General features: G+C 41.6%; 1 protein-coding gene across 2 annotated transcripts; it reads right to left on the reverse strand.

Moving 5' to 3' along the window:
- Positions 1-3: 3 nt before the first annotated feature.
- On the reverse strand, positions 4-21305 carry LOC125004186 (cdc42-interacting protein 4 homolog). 2 transcript variants are annotated; one of them, XM_047578613.1, is made up of 15 exons: positions 21000-21305; positions 13852-13967; positions 13677-13730; positions 12535-12682; positions 12349-12411; positions 10788-10892; positions 10385-10513; positions 10050-10196; positions 9115-9276; positions 7707-7721; positions 4499-4608; positions 3246-3378; positions 3098-3165; positions 1915-2021; positions 4-1814 (listed from the first exon to the last, which is right to left on the reverse strand). In XM_047578613.1, exons 1-15 carry the CDS (start codon positions 21021-21023, stop codon positions 1669-1671), a joined length of 1527 nt encoding a protein of 508 aa, XP_047434569.1. In that variant the 5' UTR covers positions 21024-21305; the 3' UTR covers positions 4-1668. The 2 variants fall into 2 exon arrangements, with proteins under 2 accessions (XP_047434569.1, XP_047434570.1); XM_047578614.1 differs by lacking the exon at positions 7707-7721 and having other exon boundaries at positions 21000-21303.
- Positions 21306-23765: the final 2460 nt, after the last annotated feature.

Genomic DNA, 23765 nt, shown 5'->3' on the forward strand with positions numbered 1-23765 from the left:
AACTGTTTTTTTTTCTTTCTGCTTTATGATACATGTAAATACAGACATTTTCTTTAGAGAATGGATCATACAATAATACACTTTACTAGTGCAGGACAGAGTGGTACAGAAAGAGATGAGTAAACCTTGGCTCAGTGAGATATACATATATATATATATTTAGAAAGAGAGATTTTAAAACAGATTTTAAAAGTGCTTGATCACACTTTACAGTGATCCAGTGACAAGGTGAATCTCAAAAACCCACTTCCTCCCTTTTCAAATATGTCACGGTGAGAATTTGTCTTTAGTTTTATTTGGCTGAACAAGGCATGTGGACTTCCAGGAAGGTTTAAAAGGAAAAAAAATAAATGCCCATTGTTTTTAAAAAAGCTTCCCAATAGGAGTAGTGAGATTTAGACGCCGTGGCGGCTCAAAACGCGAAACCGGCGCCGTGTAAAAACAGAATATGAGAAACCTAAAGAAGAAGAAGCAGCCGGCCGTCGGAACTGAAACGGCTCCAATGCAGCGTTAAGCCGCATCCGTGTAAATCTGGACATGGTGGCGACTCTCGCTCCTAAATGAGTGTTATAGGTTTTTCTTTGCATTGAACTTAAATGTGTTTCTGCTCTCCATTGTGCTTTTCCTTTTTCATTTTGACAAAGCCATGCCCAAGTAGAAATATTACAATACATCAATGCATCACACGGATTTAAAGGACGGGTTTGCATCGTGTCTAGTCTCCCTTCACGGTCCTCACATGGCTGTAACGACACCGAAACTCGTTTTACATGCTGCAATTTATCCTTATCTTTATATAGAGTTCCCTTCTGAATGCCCATCGGAAAAACAAAGTCCTAAAGACTGGCAAGGAGTTCCTCTTTACGTTCCTCTGCTGAGCCGTGGAGGACAGAGGAGGCTCAGGTTTATCGGAGACGCTGAGGCGTCACGTTAGTTTCAGGAGGCCTGTGATACATTTTTTTGCCCTCATCGCTCAGGCTTGGAATCAAATTAGCAAGGAATGAAAAGATAACACAGAGAAAACCTGTTTCACAAAATACAGACCTGCCCCCGTCCCCCCATCACATCCACTACATAAATCATTGAGCCCTCTCCACAGAGTAGTGGTTTTCATCCAGTTAAAAGTCACAAAACATCATCACAATAATAAAAGTAAAAGTCACAGTATCCTGCCAGACGAGGGTCTATTTTGTTTTTTTTTTTGTTTTGAGCAGAGAGTGTGGCAAAAAGGAAAAAGTTCAGCAGGTTATTAGAATTGGCAGTGGGGAAAGTCAAGTGGGCGGATATACGTTGGTGAAAACAACAACAACAAAAAAAAAAAAGATGTAACTCGAGGCTACAATTAATGTTGAATACACAAGAGGAGTCGTCAACACTGTGACCAAGGCGTACATTCAAAAGGTTGTTTAGGTTTTAAAAAGAGCTTAAATCTATAAAGTTCAGACGGAGTTGCGTTTAGAGGCGGCGTCACCCGGCACAGCGAGCGCAGGCGCGCGGAGTGTAGGAGATGTAACAATCTGCCTCGACAACTCTATAATCGCTCGCTTTCATCTCGCCACACACATCAGCGGCCGAGATAAAAGATGCAGAGAGCAGCTCCGATTATCCGCGGATGACTTTGTATTCACCTCCGGCTCTTAACTTCTACCACGAGCGCCGCGGCGGAAGTTAGGAGGAAAATTTGACATAGGACGAAGGTATATAGCCCTCCTCTCCGCTGGCTCTGAGCACTCTCGTCCATCCGTCTCCTTTATCCTCCTCCATTACGCTCAGCTGCTCTCCTTCTGTGATGGAGATGGTGCCCTCGCTGTTGCCTGCACACACACACACACACACACAAAGAGACAGATGCAATAAAAGTGTGAAAAGATATATCTATATATGAACGAGTTGAGTGGGAATCATAAAACGTACCTTCAAAGGTGTACAGAGCCGTGCACTGCCCGACAGGAGTTTCTACGTCGTCAAATTCATCATCGAACTCGGTGTAGATGTTCTGAGAGTGGTCGGCTGTTCCAACACTGGAGACGAAACATTTACAAAAAATAAATAAAAAGTTATTTTATCGGTTTATTCCACGTTTTACATTTTAAGAAACAGAGTGACATTTTAGAAAGCAGGCGGGAGGGGAGGGGCCTCTGTGGATCTGCCCACAGATACTTGATCAGTTTGGGATCTAGTGAATCTGGAGGCCAGGTTTGTTTTTAAATTGTTCCTAAACCCCTTTTGTGTCTGTGTCAGGCTGCATCCTGCTGCCATCAAGGAGTGTCATTGCTATGGGGGTGGAGAATCACCCCCATCGCAATGTATGAACTATCAGTATGAACTATTAACCCTCATTCTGTTTTTAGGAAAAGGCGAATGAGCCGCAGAGGCCAAAACCATTTTCGTCTGTAAAGTTCAAGGTAAAAAGAAATTGATTTTCTTTTTGGAGCCTCAGGTTTCAGTGATTGATTGATTGGATGAACTGCAGTTTTAGTCGCTTCGGTTTCATCCCCGGAGCTTCGTAGCTATGCGTACCTCGGCCAAGGATTGCAATTAAAAAAAAAAAAAAAAAAGCTGAAGCCTACACAAAAAAGTTGTGGCAGCTAAGCTAGCTTGTCTACCAAAAGCTGACCTTATTCAATGCTTTTTTGGATTACCATGACCTGGATGACTGAGAACCTTCACCGACACCTAGCTTGTCTACGTATACAGCAAATTAGAACAAATAATTACAAACAAAACAAAATTAGAACAAATAATGATGTAGAAATGTCCACAAAATGTTTCCAAAATCCAGACGTTTTCATTTCTAGTTCAGATCCAAACAATAAAAATCAAAGAAAAACAAAAAAAAAAGCCAAAAAATATAACATCAACTTCAAATTTCCTCTGAATAATCATTAGTAATTCTGAAAAACACAGCTGTGGATCCATACAATGATTTAGTGTTTATATGATTTGTGTTTTTGTCCATGTCAACAGAAAAAAAGGATCTAATGAATAATGAGGAACTGTGCTAAACTTTGCTCTGCTATGGTTTCATTGGTCAACTTCACCACCTCCTTCGTCTCTTTGTGTTCAGCTGAAACAGTCTCTGATTTCCAGGCCTTACCCGTGTCGAATATTGTTGTTGATGGTGTTGGAAGATTCCTCTCCGCCTACTGCTTCTGACAGCCACGTCTGTTACGGACAACAAGCAGCAGGTCAGTGCGTCGTAGTGAAACGCGACAGTAATGTGCGGTACTAGACCGTGTGATCACCTCGTATTTGGTGAGCTCCCCCCTCAGGCGTCCAAGGCTCTGGGTGGTTTCTGTGATCTGAGGCTCCAGACTGGAGGGGTCTCCCATCTGTGGGTTCTGCTCGTACACGCCCTTCATCTTCTCCAGTGCCTCGCTGAGGTTCAAACAGAGAGGAGAGGGCAAAGTGTTATTGTTTGGGAAATGCGAGCGCTGATTAAGGAAGTCTCCCGCTTGTGTAGCGCCGCTGATAAGGACGCGATGGATGAGTAAGTGTTTAGTAGTTTATGGTAAAAAGGTGATTTCATTCAACAACAAACAGCTTTTCAACCATAGCTCCAAACTTCTTTACTCATAGTCCAGGCTTCTTTATTATTGTTTTCCCTAAACTGTGGCACAAAGATCCTCTGTGGTTCAACACATAACATTTTCAAACAGCTTTTATTTTGGTAGATTGAGAACAACCAAGAAAAACAAATGTGTGGGAGATATAACTCGGCCACTATGTGTTTCTTTGGCCTGTGTTACTAATACTGATAGTGAAAGTCAAGTGCATTTATTTCAATTCAATTCAGTTCGATTTACAACAATCTGGCATAACATTATGACCAGTCTCTAATATTGTGTAGGTCTCTGAAACAGTGGTGACTCAAAAATGTCACCTTAAACTTTTACATTTAAAGAAACATTTTAGAAAACAGGCTTATTAGTTTTCTTGAAATGTTACATGAAACGAGCTTACATACGATGATCAGCCATAACATTAAGACACATTATTAACACAATGTTGTTAGTGAGGGGCCTTTGAGTCCTATATGGATCAGGTTTGTTCCAGTGCATCCCAGATACTTAATCAGTTTGGGATCTAGTGAATCTGGAGGCCAGGTCAACACCTTGTGCTGTTTATCATGATTTTTTTTTTATTTTATTTTTTTTATTTATAGTTATTAAACCATTCTAGTGTGTGTCTGTGTCAGGCTTCATCCTGCTGCCATAAAGGAGTTTCATTACCATGGGGTGAGTGTCTCTGGTCTGGTCTAGGTGTGGGGGGTACATCCACATGAATGAATGCCAGGTCCAAAAGTTTTCAGAAGACGGTTAACGTTATTCAATTCTCCTGTGGTTTTAATGTTGTGGCTTATTGGTGTATACAGCATCATACACATTATACACATTTTTACAGAACCTAGTGCCAAACAAACCACTATTTTATCTGTCGTATGTATTTACTTTTATATTCACAGATGTCTGTAATGTATTATCAGTGATGTTTTCACCTTTGGTCCTGGGCTTTTTGCAGCTCTTTCGCGATTTCATCGATCTTGCCCTGCAGCCTCTTCTTCCTCTGCTCCGGAGGAAGGTGAGAGAAATCCTCTGCTGCCGGCGGCTACACACACACACACAACACACACACACACAAACACACATATATATACAGAGACAACACAAAAACACACATGCACAGTCAGTCTCCTGAGCAGCACGTATCATATCAAGCTCACCACCAGATGTCACTCCTCCCTGACTCTTATCTGTCTTTCCCACTGCTAATAAGACCCTCCTCATGCCCACACTGACAGCTTGTTAGTCAAAGAAACAGACAACAGAGAGACAAACTGTTACTATGTGCCAGGGAGACACACACACACACTGTTGAAGGTATGAAAGTAGAGATGATGAGTGGTGCAGACACGGTGAAGGAATGTTCAGAAAGATGATTCCCGGGCCGTGGCATTCTTTAATGAGCAGTCTTAATTTGACGCCCGGGTTGATGCATACTTCTTGAACAAGTCATAGACAGAACCAACAACCTGTTTCTCCTGTGATGCCGTACCAGTGTCTAATTATGCAAAAGAAGTAAATGCACTTCTTCTGATGTCAAGTGTTTCGTAAAACAATCATTTTAAAGAATGAGAACCAAACCAAGTAAAACAAAACAAAAAAAAACAAGTACATATTATATTATAATGTATTGTACTGCATATATATATATATACAGAGATAGATTTTTATATATACTCTATATAAATAGTTTTCATATTTTCAGTCATGTGCTGAAAAAAGATTCCTTGGTTAGACTGACTTCCTTTTCAAGTTGATGTAGGTGCCAGAGTTTGTGTCTCTCTAGAGTTTAACCACTGTAGCACCAGAATATCAGCATTTCACATGCAAACTATTCCTTGAGTAGAAACTATTTCCAAGAGAACTGCTCACACAGCATGTTCCAGGATATGAATATTTAAAAATGCTGTTTGAGCCGTCGGAGCCACGTTTAAAAATCAGTTTGATTCCATTTTGTTTACGCGTGAAAGTATAACATCATTCAAAGGTTTGGGGAAATCAACTCATTTGAGGGGTTTTTGGTGGGAAATTGGTGCAGAGAAACCACTAATGAGGGAGAACAATAAAATGAGGAGAACTGCTCTGGCCAACAAATACAAGAACTGGGCATCGGACCAGTGGAAAACTGGTGATCCAAATTTGAAATTTCGGTTCCAAGATCATCTGGATTTCACAATCACTTGACCTGGACCCAGATTTGATGACGTGGAATGAATTTAACCACAACGTGACAGAAAAGCAGCCTGGTAAGAAAGGAAAACAGTTTCTTCTTCTGAGAGTTGGGAAAGGTTCAGGTGGATATAAAATATAAACTGTGTTGCCATGTTTGTTATATAAAATAGTATAAATAAAGAAAACACCTTGAATCAGTTATTATTGCCCAACTTTTGAATGTAATTTGTTTCTTTCTAACTGTGGTCACTAACAAAAGGTCTGTAGGTGTATTGCATACATGGAGCTATTTTATGCATTGGTCAACTTCTAATGCCAAATAAAATATAGTATGAAATTGGTGTAGCTGTAAAAATTGTAGAAAATTAATGCATTTGGTTTGGTTCTCAAAATAAAGATTTAAACATTTATCAGTATTGCATCACATCGAGAAAGGAAACTATAAATATGTAGAATCCTGTGCCATTAGAAAACTGAACTAGATTTATTTAAAGAGTAACTGCACATGAGTCGGATAACTGCTGCCCACTAGTGGTGAATGTATGCATCACCCTATTTTAGTGGAATCTGTGGAAAAGTTAAGTGTGTTTTGAATCAAATTTAACTTTGGTGATCTTCAATAGACTGGATTTACACGACCAATTGTTAGGTCTTAACTATAATGGCTTTGAAAGGCGGATAAATGGAAAGCAGGAGAGTCCAAAATGGGAGAAAGTATTCTGGCTTGTTGGATAACATGGGCAGCAGAATCCTTTCTGAGTCAGATATATTACGTGGTATAGAGGTTTCTTTGTGATTTCATAATAGGAAATCTGAGATACACCTGTTGTGTTGACAGCTTTGCATGTGTCTCTTTTATAATGGTACCATATGTGGCTTCTTGAGCAAGCGTTTTTTTGTGCTGCAATACCATGAGTAACCACTAGGAAATCAACTCAGACAGAGTCGCATATTAGAGAGAGTCTGGTCAAATAGGGAATGGACCGTCTGAGATGTCCCTCTATGCTGATTGGTTCTGAGCTGGTCACGTGTTTGATACATCTAACCAACATTCACCGATAGAAAAGTGGCAATAACAGAGAATAAAGATGGATTAAAAGTTAAAATATGCCACAGGATCGGGAACAAAAACGGAGAAAGTTATGGGAGCAGGAGATTAAAAGGAAGAACTGGATGTCAACTGATTTTTCCTTATTATGTGAGGTAAATGTCAATGTCCCTTTAACGATTTTATATAGGAAAAATGAAGTCATACCATTATTAATGTGAACCTTGATCTCAAAAATGTCCAACAGCGTTTTACAAATGAATAAAGTTTGAAGTTAACCAAGCCTTATGTTAGCCTTATGCTAGCTAGTTATCTAGACTAAAGGATTATGTGTGCATGTAATTCATAGATAGACAAATTTAACTGACACGTAACTTTGCCTAAGTCACTACTATATTATGGCTAGTGTGCTAATGTTATAATAATACTAAATAACTAATTTTCACTATTTATAATTTTTCTGAGTAATTTCAAACTTTTAACGGTGATGGATGAACACGGAAACAGGGAGAAGGTAAACACAGCTCCATGACTGATGAGGTGATTGGGCTACAAAATATTTTACAGGATCATTTAACATATTTAAAGGAAGTAGACGCTGGTATATTTAAGTGAGGGCGTTTTACATATTGACAGACATGGCAATAACATTTATAGGCCTGTTAATGGTGAAAATAAGTAATTTATTTCAACATCTGCCCCATGGGTTTACACTGTAGAATCTACGCCCGGATGTAGCAAACATGGCGCCCATGATTTGAGTTGATCAGACTCTCTCTTATAAACGTCTTTGGTGGTTTTTACCGACAGACTTTAATGCAGCACTTTGTCCAGTGTGTAGTTACTCTTTAAATAACATTTCCCACTAATAACAATCCAGCACCTTGTATCTCCACCCTCTATGTAATGATAATCAGTGTTACCATGTGCTTTTCAGCCTGTAATATCGAGACAGAGAGAAACAATGAGTCAGTAGGACAACAAACACGTCTACAGCAACATCCATGTTAACTTGCTTCTACAGATAACATGGTAGTACAGCTTACAGCAGATGAGGAACATAGAAGAGACATTTACAGAAACGGCAACGTGAACGCGACAGCATGCAGGAGGGAGGGGACAGAGCTCGCGCTGGGAGCGTCACTCACCAAGCGAGGTTTGTGTAATATCTTTAAGGTGGAAATCCTAGGTTTGACAGATTGATTAAGATCCCTCAGACAGAGAGAGAGGGGAGAGCGCTGCAGCTTGGAGAGGTGGAGAGAAAGGGGGAGGCCGGGGAAAGGGGACGGGGGAGAGAAAGATGGAGGAACAAACTGAAAATGGGAGGGGGGAAAAAAACGACAAGGTATAGTGGGAGGTGGGGAGCAGAGGTAAAAGGAGGAAAGGAGTTAAAAGAAGTATTTTTTTTTTCTTGCAATAACGTGGATAAAGACTTAGAGATAGAGCAGGAGGTGTTGTGGGACAAGTCTGTGCAGCAGAATGGAATTAGGATCGGCCCCCGAGGGCAACAGGGCGGAGACACGAGTGGAATGTGTGTTAAGTGCCTTTTCTTCTTCTTCTTCTTCTTTTGTGTGTGTGTGTGTGTGTTGTTTTAAAGCATTATTGTGTGGAGTAGTTTCATTTTTCAGAAATGTAACCAGGAAAAAAGCAAACCGGTCCCCGCTCTTCATACAAACTAAAAGCAGCTACACACGTTATGACAAGCGACTATTTCTTCGTATGTATCTGAAGGAGCTGAAGGGGCGACCGCTCTCTGCAACCTGCAAATCTACGGTTAACTGTAACATGACTCCCTCTCTGGAGGTGTAGCTACTGAGAAACGTACAGGTCTGATGATGCTCGTGTCGATCAATCTGCGTAACTCCATTAGAAGAGCAAATGCAAAATTGCAATCACAAACAAACCTGACATAGTTAATTCATACGCAGGAATAGTGCTGAGAAATAAGACAGGCCAAACACGTGCAGATCTGAGGTGAAAAATTTGCACTATTCACCCCCGTTCCAGTAAATGTTGAAAGAAATAATTAAATTTTTATTTTTTTTTTACTGGAGGAGAACTGAACACATGTGACCTGTTTTTAAAGATTAACCCGAGTCTAAAGATTAACCGGAAGGCTTGAGAGATGGGCTGACGTTAACGCGCCATGTGCTGCGCTTGCACTTGGCGACACCGAATACTGTGATTGTGATTTGGGCAAGAGGGATTTTCAGGTTGTCACATGCACGAGCTTCAGGAGGAGGAGGAGAGAGAGGGCAGAGGCCGTCAATATCTGCCCCGCGTGTTTTTTTTCTGCAAACCGAAGGAATGTGCACAGCGTGCAGGGTTCACCTTGTTCTTCTTGCTGAAAGGCCAGAGCTTGGCGCGCACTTTCGGCGGGTGCAGGCTGGACTCGGAGGTTGCTGGCTTGATTCCCTGGGTGTAGTCTTCAAACTCCACGTCTCCGGGTCGCTCGAAGCCAGATTTGTGCTGCTCGATGAACAGTATCGAGTCCTGCAGGGAGACGAGAGCAGGCTCAGTCGCATCAAAGCGGCAAAACACAGGCGGGTTGGTTTTAAAGAGGCGTGTTTGCAAAAAAAAATACAAAAAATAAAATGTTATCATGTTAATGTTAACAGTTGGTTTAGTAGAAACATACACCCATCAGGCATAACATTATGACCACCTTCCTAATATTTTGTAGGTCTCCAAAACAGTAAGGTCAACACCTTGTTTTCTTTCACGTTTTGTGTGTTTTTGTGTGTCTGTGTCAGGCCCCATCCTGCTGGGGATGGCTGCTGCCATCAAGTAGTGTCACTGCTATGGGGTGTCTGGTCTGGTCTAGGTGGGTGGTACATGTCTAAGTAACATATAAATGAGCGCAAGGTCCAAAGGTTTCATAGCAGAACACTGAATTGTTACAAGATGGGCGATGTTCTTTACTTCACCGGTCATAATGTTGTGGCTGATTGGTGTGTAAACGAGTTTATAGGAATGCATGGACAAAAGATCGGTGTATATTGGAAATTGTAACCAGTCCAAATGTTCCTATACCTGCAGAAGAAACAGTCTCACCCAAAAAAAACCCCAGTAACCACAAACCAAAACAAACCGATGGAATCTAGAAAGTGAATCGGAGGCGCAGACATTGTTACCAGCCGACATGGGACCGACCCCCAGTCAGCTGTTTCTCCCATTTCCTCCTGTCACATTATGCTATTAAGTTAACCGCCTGCTGCTTGTTTGGCGTCTTGGACACTGAAACGGGAGTAGCGTTTCACACTCGCCTGCTTCTCGTCAATTTTCGCCCCGGCTGCGGAGATTCCTTCTAGACACTTGGAGATGATGGGCAGCACCTTCTTCTCGATGTCTGAAAACTGGCAGTAGCCCTCCGCCAGCCTCCGAATCCTCCGCTCGTCCATGTCCTGCAGTTTCTGTTCGGCACACGGCAGAAACCCCTCTTTTCATTTCCGTCTCTTACAACAGCGGAAAAATTCACATGCACAAGAAACGTGATGGACGGAACAATATGAGGGCAGGTATCGTGTGTGTGTGTTTGTGCGTGTGTGTGTTTGTGTATGCGTGCCAGCCCTTGTGCTGAGAACGCGTGTCTCCGCCTCACATTGAAGATCTGCGGTATCTCGGAGTAGTAGAAGAAGTTCTGCTCCTTGTTGTACTTCTGGAGCTGGGACGCGTAGTCGTTCCTGCACTCCTCCGCCGTGTGCGTGCGGGCATGGGCGTGCTGCCTGGCCTTTAGAGGGGATGACAGATGGAAGGGCGGAAAAGAAAGAGAGGGGAAAATGAGGGGAGATCCAAACCGAGATGGATGACGGAGGAGGAATGCGGGAACAGGCGCGGGGAGGAGAGAGGAGTGAGGGGAGACAGGTACGAGAGGTTCAAGGAACTGTTCGAACTGAAAGAGATCTTAAAAACCAAAAGCGAAAACAGAAACTGTGCACAGTTACTGACGCATCTCTGTGTGTGTGTGTGTGTGTGTGTGTGTGTGTGTGTGTGTGTGTGTTTACTTTGTCCACGTCGGGTCTGGTGGCGTTGGACTCGCTCTCTATTTTATCTGCTTGTTGCGTGGCTTTTTCAGCCTCCGCCCACTCCTTGGCGTAGCGCTTCTTTGTCTGCAGACATGAAAAACACATGAACAACATTTAATACACCGAAATGACTTGGGCACGAGGAGCAGCGGGAGGCTGCTCTCACAGGACTGAGACGTTCAAAAGGGCCTTTGTCCCCACAGCCGTCAGACTGAACAACACCACTGCTTAAATGCTAAAATACTCACTTGTAAAAGTGTAAATTGGTCAATTGTACATAGTTTTATGTGTTAATACACGTTAATACAGTCTTATACATATTTACAGTCTTTATTCTTCTTTCGCCCTATTTTTTTGTTGGTGTGTTACTTTGGCGTCTGCGTATGTTTGTGTACTTGCTGCTCATTAGTCATTTCCACCCTAATCAGCACCTGCACAACAACAGATAGACTGAAGTTTGCAATATCAAACTAGGTTATCTGTTGCAGACAGAAACAGAATAATGTAGAAACATTAGACACTTGGCTTCATTCAGCTCTGGTGCCTTCGAGTCTTGCAGGTGGACTCTGCAGGTTTTACGTGGCTCGTATCTCAACGATATATATCGGTTTCCTCAGACATTTCTGACATTTCTGTGCAAATGCCAAGATTGTGCAAAGCTGCCAGCAAAGCAAAGGGTGGCCACTCTGAGGAATCTAAAATGTAAAACATATTCTGGTTGTTTTTTGTTTTTTTTTAGTTCACTACATAATTGCACGTGTCCCTCCACAGTTTGGATTTCGTAATTCTTAATCTACAACGTAGACAAAAAAAATGATAAAAATAAAGAAGAAGAAGTAGAAAAAGAAGAAACGTTGATTGAGAAGGTGTGTCTAAACTTGTGGCTGGTATTTATTAGCCTTTGGCTGCCGAGCTTGAGGAAAGTTTATCATTTTGTCGTGTTTTAGTGCATCACCTTTTGGAAAACTGCTTCCAGGCTTCAAGACTAAAACACACTGGCAGCAACTTACTAATTAATGCCTGATGGATTATTCTACAGCTCCTTAATTATTCAAATCGTAACATTTCTAAATACCAATCTGACCACTTTGAAAAACAACGAGAGGAAACATTAACACAGATCAAGCATAACATTACGACCACCTTCCTAATATTGTGTAGTTCTCCCTTGTGCCTCCAGAGAAGCTGTGGCTCATCAGAAAATGGACATGGGCCTTCTGAGAGGTCATAATGTTATGGCTGATCAGTGTATATTGTATTGGTAGACATTTTATGAGCACAATCAAGTACATTAGTGTAAATATTCAAAGAAAAGAAAATCTTATCCCACGATGAATAAAGTTTCCGGCTGCGAATTAATAATGAACAGATATTTTTTTTTCTAATATTTTTCAATCAGTTCTTTTAAGGGACTACGCTGTTGAGATGTTGTAGAAAACAAAGGATTTTTAAAATAAATCTTTACTGCAAACCGTAAGGTGTAACATGAGCGACCCCCGATCTGATCTGGACACGTGTAAACCTCAACATGTGCACTCACACTCTCCAGCTGTTTGTAGCTGCTCTCCAGGTTCTGCTGGGCCTTCTTGGCATCGGACAGGTGCTGAAAAAGAAAGAGGAGTGAACGTCCAGTGAATGTGCTGCAGTAAAAGCTACTCACTGTCAATTCTGCGATCTGAAAGAAAAAATTGAAAAAAATAAACAAAAATTTAAAAAAAGCACTCACCGTCTTCCGTTCTTGTTTGAGCTCCTGAAGGTACTTCATGAGGTCGACGCAGATGCCGGTCATCATGTTCTCAGCGATGAGCTCTCGTTGGCCAGCGTAGTCGTTCAGCTCGTTCAGGATCTCCTGTAACGACGCATGGTTGCTGAACCTGCAACAGGAGAGGAGAGCGTGATTGGAGGATGGAAAGACATTTAACATTTAACGGTTCTGGAACAAAGGCGGCAGAAACGCACAGCTGCTCTGGCCAGCTTTGGATATATGTTAAATATGAAGGAGCAGAAGTGGCAGTGGTTTAGTAGGTTAGCTGGGTATAGACTAGAAAAATGCACACATCAGGCATAACATTATGACCACCGTCCTAATATTGTGTGGGTCAAAACAGTTGGGACTCATCAGGGAATGGACATGGGTCTTCTGAGGGTGTCCTGTGGTGTCTGGAAATATAATGTTGTTAGTGGGGGGCCTTTGGGTCCTATGGGATGAGGGGAGGGGCCTCTGTGGATGATCCCACAGATACTTAATCAGTTTGGGATCAATAAATTTGGAGGTCAGGTCAACACCTTGTGCTGTTCTTAATGTTTTTTTTAAGTTTAAGTTTTTTTTTTAGTCGTTCCTAAACAGTTTTTTGTGTGTGTCTGAGTCAGGCTGCATCCTGCTGGATTGTTGCTATGAGGTGGGGGTGTCTGGTCTGGTCTGGTCTGGTCTAGGTGGGTGCTACATAAGTAACATTCCCATGAATGCCGGGTTCAGAAGTTTACCAGCGCAACACTGAATTCACAAGATGATCAGCGTTACTTCTCCTGTCAGTGGTCATAATGTTGTGGCTGATCGGTGTATTCACCAGTTTACACCACATCATTGGTATTCATGTTTAAAATGTCTCCGTTCATAGGACACAGGCATCAATGATACCTGGAGTATATTAAGTGGTAGACAGGAAGTAATTTTGATTATTAAACTAACAGCTATAATGAAAAGCCTTAAGCCGAATAATAAGCCGTATGTGTCATGCAAGAACAAAAAGCCTGTCAGGTTTGTATTTGCAGCAACTAAAGGGCAAGTACATGTTTATGTGCGAAACAAAAGAGGTGAAGGAGAAAGGACACAGAAGGAACGGGAGAAAGTGGACATTGTTTCCTCACTTGCAGTCTTGCTCATCCTTGCTTCCTCGTTTTGCGTATTTCTTCGATAGATTCCTGTCAAAGTGACCATCGCGCACACACACACACACACACACCAATGAACCGGTGCATTTAAGATCTCAGTTTGAATTGTGTGAATGTGAATGAACACTCAAAAGAAAAGCAAGGGGCACACCTGAGCTGCTTGGCGTAGTTTTGTTCTATCTCCGTCCGCTCCTTCACAAACTTTATGTAACGATCCACCAGGTCGAGGCCCGACTGCGTGTGCTTGTCGATGACATCATACTGGTCCTAAGAGAGAAAGGGCAACACGTGTTTACATAAGCGCACAGCACATGTGTCGTATTCACACAAAACCCGCAAGATCAACGCATGTGACACACAAGTCCTTTTTTTCTTTTTACTGTACACCGTACGACCTGAGATGAATTTATGAAGGCAAGTTAGTTTTGATGGTGGCTACACAGGTGGGTTTTCATATTCCAGTTGCACAATGTTGCACTGAATGTTTCCTCGGTGCCACAAAAAAACGGCAATTTGAAGGCATATATTCGGGTTTCAGGGGAATATTCACATTAATACTATTTAAACACCACACAACAAACCACACCAATAGTTGGAGATTGAGTCAATAATTAAATAAACAACAGTGGCTGAGTTCAAAGGGCCATCTTGAAAGATATTTTAAACTCTTCCTGTCAAACTACTGAGCCACAGTTCCTACCTCATTCACGCAATGTTTCATTCTTGTTTTTTTAAACTTCAGTGCCACTTCCTTTATGCTCAATGTTTTATCAGTAAAGACACTCAGTACTGATTTTTTTCTGTTGAAACAGCATGCAATCCTGGGACAAGATATGATATCTGTACTGGGGCTGAAAGGAGTTACAGCTTTCATTAGAGAACGCTCTGATCAGCCACAACATTAAAACCACTGACAGGAGACAAGGTGAATACCATTGACCAATGTTCTGCTATGTCTGTGGATGTTATTTAGACATGTACCACCCACCAAGACCAGACCAGGCCCCTCCACCCCACAGCAATGATACTAATCCTGAAAAACAAGGTGCACAAGGTGTTGACATGGCCTCCAAATTCACTAGATCCCAAACTGATCAAATATCTGTGGGATGATCCACAGAGGCCCCTCCCCTCAACCTAAAGGATCTAAAGACCCCCAACTAACAACACTCCAGACACCACAGGACACCCTAATAAGACCTATGTCCATTCTCTGATGAGTCAGAACTGTTTCGGAGGCACAAGAGACCTACACAATACTAGGAAGGTGGTCATAAAGTTATGCCTGATCTTAACCGTGTTATGCCATCTTCACGAGGATCTAAAATGACTGAACATACTAATGGAGGACTGAGAGGATTTACTGAAGCCCAGCAGTTAATAAAAGAAGATTAACTGATCGAAGTGTGCGACGTGAATTAAAGTTGATCAGTTTGTTGTTTCGAATTTGTCAGAAAAGCAGACAAAAATAAATAAATAAATAAATTAAAAAAAACAAGTTTCTACAGGTCAATGTGACTTTTTAAAAGGTCTTTTTTGTTTCCTCTAAACATTCCAGTAATAGCTCGCCTGGAGCCTTATTCATATTTAATTTGACTTTTTGGTTAAAATTGTAATCAAACGCAACAAAAACAAAAAACAACAGTTCTTGATCAATTTTCTACTGATCAACCAGTCACGGCAGCTTTAACTGAACTGAGTCACATTTTAATGAGGCTGTTGACACACTAGTTATAGGAAATGGAAGCGTAGTGATCAATCTGCATGCACGCAAGTACACAAACACACAAGCACAAAGGCGTAGTGGAGAATAAAAGCAAACACCGGCAGTACTCTCCTTTCAACATTCCTCTTTCTTTTTATACGCATTGAAAGACACACACACACACACAACACACACACACACACACACACACACACACACACACACACACACACACACACACACACACACAAACCTGCTGTACAGGTAACATTTGTCCTCCCTGCCCCCGCTGGCTTTTATCTACACTGTATGATGACACAAAGCAATGGGCCCTTCGAAGACAACGAAACCAAACTATGTGAGCGCACAGACGCAGGAACGCCAGTGAATTGGATGTACAGCCTCAGGGTGGATCCCTTGTTGGGTCTCTAGTGAAACAAACAAAAAAAAAAGACCCCACCTTTTGGTTGTTAAATTTGCATGTGTGTGTGTCTTTTAGCTCCAGGCTCTTGCGGAGCCGAAAGACACAGATATTGAGTCCTCTGAGGAGGGTGGGAAGCTAAATGGAGATCCTGCTGTAACACAGTTAGCAATGTCCTGAATATGAGGAGGAGGGAGGAGGTGGCGAAGGAGGACAGAACAGGTTCAGAAAACTTAAAGAGGATGAGGGTGTGAAACAGATGGTATTGATGAGATGAGATGAGAGAGCAGTTAAAGAGGTTCAAGAAGAATCCTTTGGACATAGTCTGCTTCAGTCAAAACGCCCTTTTACACACGCGCATGCTTGCGTGACAGGAGGAAACGTTGATAGCGAGTTCAGGAATGAGATAATCATTAGCTCAGCTTCACCCTCCGCCCTGTGACTGACGGTCCCAGGGGCCTCTCCAAACCCTGGAACCAGTCGAACTAGTCCCACCCCTGAGTGTGACGGCAGCCCTGGAAGAGGCAGCGGCGTTTCCTGAACCCGGGACGATCTCCATTAGCGCATGAGCTGCCAAACAACACCACCCCAGCTACATGTAAACCAGTTTCGTTTTAACTAGGAGCCCGTGTCTACGTGGTTCACCAAAAATGGGTCGCACCCTTCGAGTTTAAAGACCCTTTACTTGTTTATTTTATTTTTTAAATTGTAGTTCATTTTCTTTGACAAAAATACAGAAGAACGTAAGTAGTCGATGTGAGCTCCCTGAAACACGCACCGCTCAGTCAATCGGTGAAGAGAGACTTAGATGATATAATAAGATAATAGATAATAATCCATTCTAGGGCTAATGACGCTAGTTATCACGACACGCTCAACGAATTGAGCTGAATCACAAATGGTTTCCTCTAACTCATCCTGAAGACTGTTTTCCTCGGGTAAAACATGGGATTAGATTGATAGCAATGCTGTTTAAAAGATGACAAAAAGTGAAGTGGTCAACAGACACGTGACTCCACTGGCTACAAAAAAAAATAAAAAATTATCCAGAAGTCTATGGGAAAGTACCCTAATTCTCAGTTTACTTTCTATTAGAGAATCTAAAGTCGCAAAATCTTTGTTTTTTTTTAATTCTCTCACACATGAATCCAGGATATTTTAGTAAAGGGATAAGGGATAGCTTATTATTGAATGCAAAATGACAACACTAATAATTTATATTTATAAAAAGAACTAGCCTGATTTTGATATATAACATTTAGTAGGTAGGAGGTTCCTACTTAATCTCTCCATCAGTTTGGGGTCCTTGGCCTGAAAAACGTTGAAGACCCCTGGTTTAAAGTAATACATGGAAAAAGGGTTTGGATGCTTTCAGAGGAAGGTTCACAGGTTCACCAGCAGCCTCAGCTCATCTCCTGCTCCACCTCCTCGGACTATTTTTGATTATCTTAGGATGCGTCGGGCGCATTCAAGATGGCGACGGCCGGAGCCACCACACTGAGCTTCAATAACTTGCTCCTCTCAATCTCCGGCCTCTCGTCCAGATATATATTATAGTCAAGCCTGTTACAAACACGGTGGAGCAAACCACAAACCGTAACGCAGCATCTAGACTTCACCTACTTCTTTTGAACTGTATAATTGTAGAAATCTTTTTCTCGTTTCCTTCTTGCGTCTTGCACCGATCATCTTGCAGCCGGACAGAACGTAGTCAGATAGCGACCTAGCCAGGAGAAGGTACCGGACGCAGCTGTAAGCTGCTGTAAAGACCCAGATCATGGCTTAAATTTGAAATTATCTTCACAGAGTCGGGAAGTTTACTTCATGGAGGTTTATGCTGCGCGACACTAAAACGGCCAGAGATGATTGATCCACCACCGTGAAACCACTGAAAGTTAAATCATTGTTAACTTGCTCTTTGCTAAGATGTGACCTCAGACTAAAGGAAACTCCACACATTGCTGTTTAAAGATATCTTTTTACACAATAAACTAACTTACAACTAACTACCTAATAACAACAGCAGACACACACAAGCACATATTTATATATACTCTACTGTGTACTATTTCATTTTCTATATTACATTCTACTGTTTCTAAATGACACAGTAAATCTGGGAACTCAGATGACGACACGTATCCAATTGAAAATGAAACCACAGTCACATCTACTGGCAGACACTGCTTGACGACCTAAACTTACGTCTTTTAAATTTTTGTTTCCCTTAGCGACACTTCATTAAACTCCTGGATAAAAGAGTAAAAGATTTCACATATTACAAGCTTTTACCAGCTGAATCATTCCTAAACTTTAATGCGACAGTGGGGTTTGGCAAATTAGCACTACTTACGTCACAGTCTTTAGAAAGGGCTACAGAAATGTTGACAATGTTTTTGTGCAAACATCTTTTTTTTTGTGTGTTTCAACTCCTGGACTGGGACTGGGTGTGTTATGATTTTTTTTGACAGCTCCAGGGTTATGTCATATTCAAATAACAGCTGGTCGTGGTTTAACTGCCCGGCTGTTGGGTCTGTCGTCTTAAAGTTACACTACGCAGCCAAACATTGCATAAACTAACAAAACCTTATCTTAAGTGCTAGTGGACATTATAAAGTTTACATATACATACAAAATGATTTTTTAGAGTGTGGAGCCACGCACGGTAAGTTGGTGACATGGTGCAGCTGTTCTGCGTCCAGCTTCAGTGACGAGGAGCTGGAAGAGCTGGAAACTGGATGATTCGTCCAACTTCAGAGTGACTTTGTGGGTCATGTCTTCAGATTATTTAGTCAGGTGTTTGATATCTGTGATAACATGAAATCTGAGTCCTGCTCTGAGGCCGAATAAGTAAAACAAGTCAGGAGGAGACCCTGCTTCAGGTGGTCAGTTCAGATAAAAGTGCTACAACTAAGCACAGGTTTAACTTTTTGAGTCACTTTTAGATTATTTTCAGTTCATCAGTCGTTTGTCAGAATAGAGGGTACGCATTGATGTCAAAAACATGGCGAAATTTAGTAGTAAATACAGAAAATGTGGATTATCAAATCAAAGAAAGGACAATTGGACTCGGCAATGATCCATTCGAACTAGTATGGATTTGGAAAAGTTGTCTGATTGGCCTTAGTTTCAGTTAATTTAAGTTTTAGTTCATTTCAGTTATGAAGAATGTAGCTAAATCAAAGATGCTAACGCTAAGAGCTTTACTGAGAAGCAACATTAACCATAAAACACTGTAACAAGGATGACGAGGAGCGATCACAAATATTTAATTTACTGTTATTTACTGTTGGAACTAAAATAGTCACTGTCGGCCGTAACTACCCCCATAACAACAACATAGACAAACTTGACAGTATTAAGCTAATGCTGCTAATCTCCATGTTCAACTGTCACCTTTTGCCATTCAGTGGCCGTAACCATGGAGACTTCTCTTGCTGTGACATCACATCCATACCGTCTGTATAGCAAACAAAGTACTTTCAGGATGTCACAGATGAAAATGACCGCGTCCGACTGTCAAAGACATTCAATTAGTTGGACCAGTTACGACAAACACACGTCTGAACAGTAGCTAATGTCACATGAAAAACCACCTGATCGCGCAAAGAGTTGCTGACACTGTCGGTCTCATGATGTATCATTCACTCAAACGTCAGAAAATGAGGCGACTGTTTTACTAGATGCATGGAAAACTTTCTACTTTTCTTGGTCTGAGGTTATAAACTTGATACATCGACCAATTTTAAGATGTTCTCTTAGTTTCTGGGAACGTGTAATGGGACGTTTTATTTAATGTCACGAAAACAGACTCGGTTGTAGCCCTATTAACCAATAAATAACTTGCTCTGGAGTCTTTTTAGGTTTTCCTATAATTAGACGCTATAAAGTCAGCCTGGAAGACAGACGTCCCCCTCCCCACAAAATGTTTTGTGGGGGGGTGGGGAGAGTTGGTCTGGAAGCACTCCGTTGGGAAGCGGTCAGATCGAATAGTATTTAACAGGGTTTACACAGTGATGGACAATAGCTCTTATTGTTCTTAGGGACTATCCAGTTGCCTTCAGAGGTATTTTTTCCCCTCTATACCTGTCGAAACACGCCTCATAACGAAATCGCAGTGTTACCAGACTCGTATTCTGATAAGAACAGAGTCCGACTACACCAGCCTATCATAAAGCCATCAGATGCAATCAAACACACATGATTTTGAACTATACAGCTTGTCCACAAACTAACACAATCCCACGTTCACGGAAGGCACCGGTGAAAGTCATTTGTTTATCCAATAGAATAGGAAAATCAGAGCCAGGACATTTAGTTTGACACACAGTGGAGTCAATCTGCAGACAACCAATCGGGTATTATCTTGATAACAGAGTTAAGGTTGAGAAAGCAAAGATGACGGACGAGGTCCAGCTTCTTGAATGGGAGGATTTCCTGTCTTTCTCTGTCACAACACACAGAGCCTTTTTTTTTGTTTTTTTTGTAGTTTTAAACTTCTGCTCGGACAAACCACTCACGTAATTTTTGGGATTTCCAGCATGAATACGTGATTCCGTGGAGGATTAAATGAAACCATTTGCAGCCACATGCCTTAGCTCCACACTGGTGTGGGCGATGAGGTGGTTTTGACTCGTAATGACTGTAACTGTGATTCACAGCTGGGACACTGACCAGATACAGTGACAAGGTACTTTCACAACTCTTAGCCAGAAACCATAACACTTCCTTGTAAGTGTTGTCACAAAGCAAAGCTCAGGTTTGGGAATGCATAAAGGAAGGAACAAACAGGAGTGAATAAGAGTTAGAGGAAAAAAAAGAGAAAGAGACGTGGGGGAGGTGGTGGATAAGCCCACACCTTTAGCCCACGGTGGGTAGATAAGACCACACAGCCGCTCCAGAAAGGAGCAATAAACCTCTCTTCTTTCCCCTCAGCTTATGATAAGGTATGCGGAGTTGCGAAATCCCCTGGCTGCAGGCTTCACACTCACACAGCCTCCTGCTGCTGTCTTACTTAACCCGGGCCTACCGCTAAAAAAAAAAAAAGAACAACACAACAGTACGCGGTGTGTCGACGAACACGGTGGCAGGACACCGTGCTCCAAAACGGATGTTCGAGGGAACGCGAACACGGGATCCCCGCGGGATCCTCCGGTGTCAGCTGTCAACTCACCCACAGATCCGTTCCCCAGTCCATGTCTGCAGAAAAAATAAAAAAAAGTTCAGGCGAAGGGAGCGCGGAGTCCTCTCAAAGCTCCAAGACAGACAAGGGAGAGGGAGGAGGAGGAGGAAAGCAGCGACAAGGTGAAGAGAGCAAACAAATATGTATATATATGAGAGAGGACTTCAAAAAAAAAAAAAAAAAAAAAAGTCCTCCTCCTCGTACAAAGATTCCACAAAACTCCGAAAGCGGAGATGGCGGAGGAAATGTTTGAAGGAAGTCTACGCCTTCTCCTTGGCACGGACTCGGCTGTCCTGTTTCTCCCAGAGAGAGAGAGAGAGAGAGAAAGAGAGGGAGGGAGGGAGGGAGGGAGGGAGGGAGAGAGAGAACACACATACACTGTCACAAACACACACACCCCCACACCCACGGAGAGAGAGAGAGAGAGAGAGAGAGAGAGAGGGAGAGATGTTTCCTTTTGCTTAATCTACCAGAAACAGCTTGGGCTCATTTTCACTAGAAAAGTTCCTGAACGCGCTCAGGACCGGATCATTTGAATGAACCATATAAATGAATGAGCTGTAAAACACCGTGATAACACCGTAGAGTAAACATTAACTCGGTGTCAATTTATAAGAAGCAGAGTCTGTGTAGGCCTACTGAAACCTCCTCACTTACCATTACTCAATAAAATATAATAATAATATCATATCATAGAGGCCGAATGGTCATAAATTGACCATAGGTGGAGTGTGAATGCTTGTTTGTCTGTGACATAGACTGGCGACCTGTCCCGACCTGTCCAGACCTGTCCCGCCTCACGCCCGATGACTGTGACAGGCCCCAGCAACACCTATATAATATAATATAATAAAATATAATATAATATAACATACACCAATCAGCCACAACATTAAGACCAGAAGTAAGAAGTAAATAACGTTGACCATCTCGTGACAACACAATGAATATCTGAGTTTCCGAATTTTCTAGATCCCAAACCGATCAAGTGTCTGTGGGATGATCCACACAGGCCCCTCCCCTCAATCCATGGGACCCAAAGGCCCCCCACTACCAGTTTATGCTCTGCACCACAGGACAAGACCCACGTCCACTCCCTGATATCAAATATAAATGAACTAAATAAATCGCTTCCGAATAAAGCAGCATGATGCTCACTTCATTCTCCGCGTCGAACAAATGTCAGTACGATGCATAGCTGTCTCGCCTAGTTGAAGGTTAAGAACACCGAATTTATTTCCTCATCACTTGTCTTCTTTAGGAAAATATCAGTGGCTGAACTGCCATGGGAAATGTGTTTTAGTTCTGATGAACATGGATAGGACATGAGGCAGATTTACTTTACCTAAAGTAATTTATAGAGCCATGGTGATAAGGAATGCTCTGCCTGGAAGTATCATACAAGAAAACAACATTATTATAAGAATTATTGAAAAAGGTGTCTGCTAATGTTTAGTTGAGGCTACTGTGTAAAATTAATCAATGTAATGCAAATAATTAAAGTAACATAGTGGAATTACTTCTAACTTAAGTAAATTTATAACTGCCCATTCACGAATTATGTTAATAACTACATTCTGGTGTTATTTTTCTTTTCTGTGGTTCTTTTTAATTTAGTTTAGTTTAGTTTTGCAGATATTTGTGAGTTGTTTTTTAGCCGTTGGTTGTGTTGTTTTGTTGTGTGGTGTGTTTTTGGTAGCTGAGTACCACAGTGTAAAGATAATCGCGTTTGGTGTGAACTCCAGGAAGAATCGCTACGGCCTTAACCAAATAAATGAAATGAAATGATGAGTCACATCTGTTTTGGAGGCACAACAATGACCTACGCAATGCAAAGAAGGCGGTCATAATGTTGTACCTGATCAGTGTTGTTTTGATTTTGTTTTTTGTGATAGTCACCTTAAGATTTCAGAAACTAATGAAGGTATGTTTTTTTTTGGCTTCTGACACTTTACACCCATTAATACTCTCTCATACTTCTCTCTTATATCTCCTGTAAATATCATGACAATGTATCATGTAAATGTTTTATCAGATTGTATGAATTAATCACTCTGCTTCACATTCTCACTTCTCTCTCCCCTTCTCTTCTCTTCTGTTTTTTTTTTTTTTTTTTTTTGTGTGTGTGTCTCATGACCAGACCTCAAATGAACTAGTTAGCCACAGGAGGGGGGCTCTGCTCAAAATTTAGACAACATTTTTGATTGTTACTGTTAAAACATATAATAATAATAATAATAATAATAATAATAATAATAATAATAATAATAATAATAATAATAATAATAAATCATATGAATCACTGTATCTCAAATGGAAGTACACCTCAGACTAACCACATTGCTGCTCTATCATCCAACTGTGTTATATGGAGTCAACAACAGTCTTTAACGAAACTTTAACGGAGCACACACGAGTCTGAGTAGTCCAGGGGTTAGCCAACAAGCTAAAAATAAACAGTCTTCTAAAGTTCAGACAGCAGAAAGAAAATACTGTACACTCAAAAAGTAACTTTCATTCTTTAAGACCAGTTTAAGGCAGAAAAGATGAAGTGATACTGTCTCTTCTCCGCAGTGGCACAGAGAGGATCCTACTGAGCGTGTGCAGACCTTCTGCCATCGCTGTATTTCCGCTTTGAGGAACTGAGTGTGTCACTGTTGCCCTGGTAGCCCAAGTGGTTGCTTTTCAGATCATGGTTAACTCAAAAACCATGTGATTTTTAAATAGCATTTCACTTCTCACATTTGAGAAACCCAG

The sequence above is a fragment of the Mugil cephalus genome, chromosome 2 (genome assembly GCF_022458985.1).
Source record: "Mugil cephalus isolate CIBA_MC_2020 chromosome 2, CIBA_Mcephalus_1.1, whole genome shotgun sequence".
In the NCBI taxonomy this organism is placed as follows: domain Eukaryota; kingdom Metazoa; phylum Chordata; class Actinopteri; order Mugiliformes; family Mugilidae; genus Mugil; species Mugil cephalus.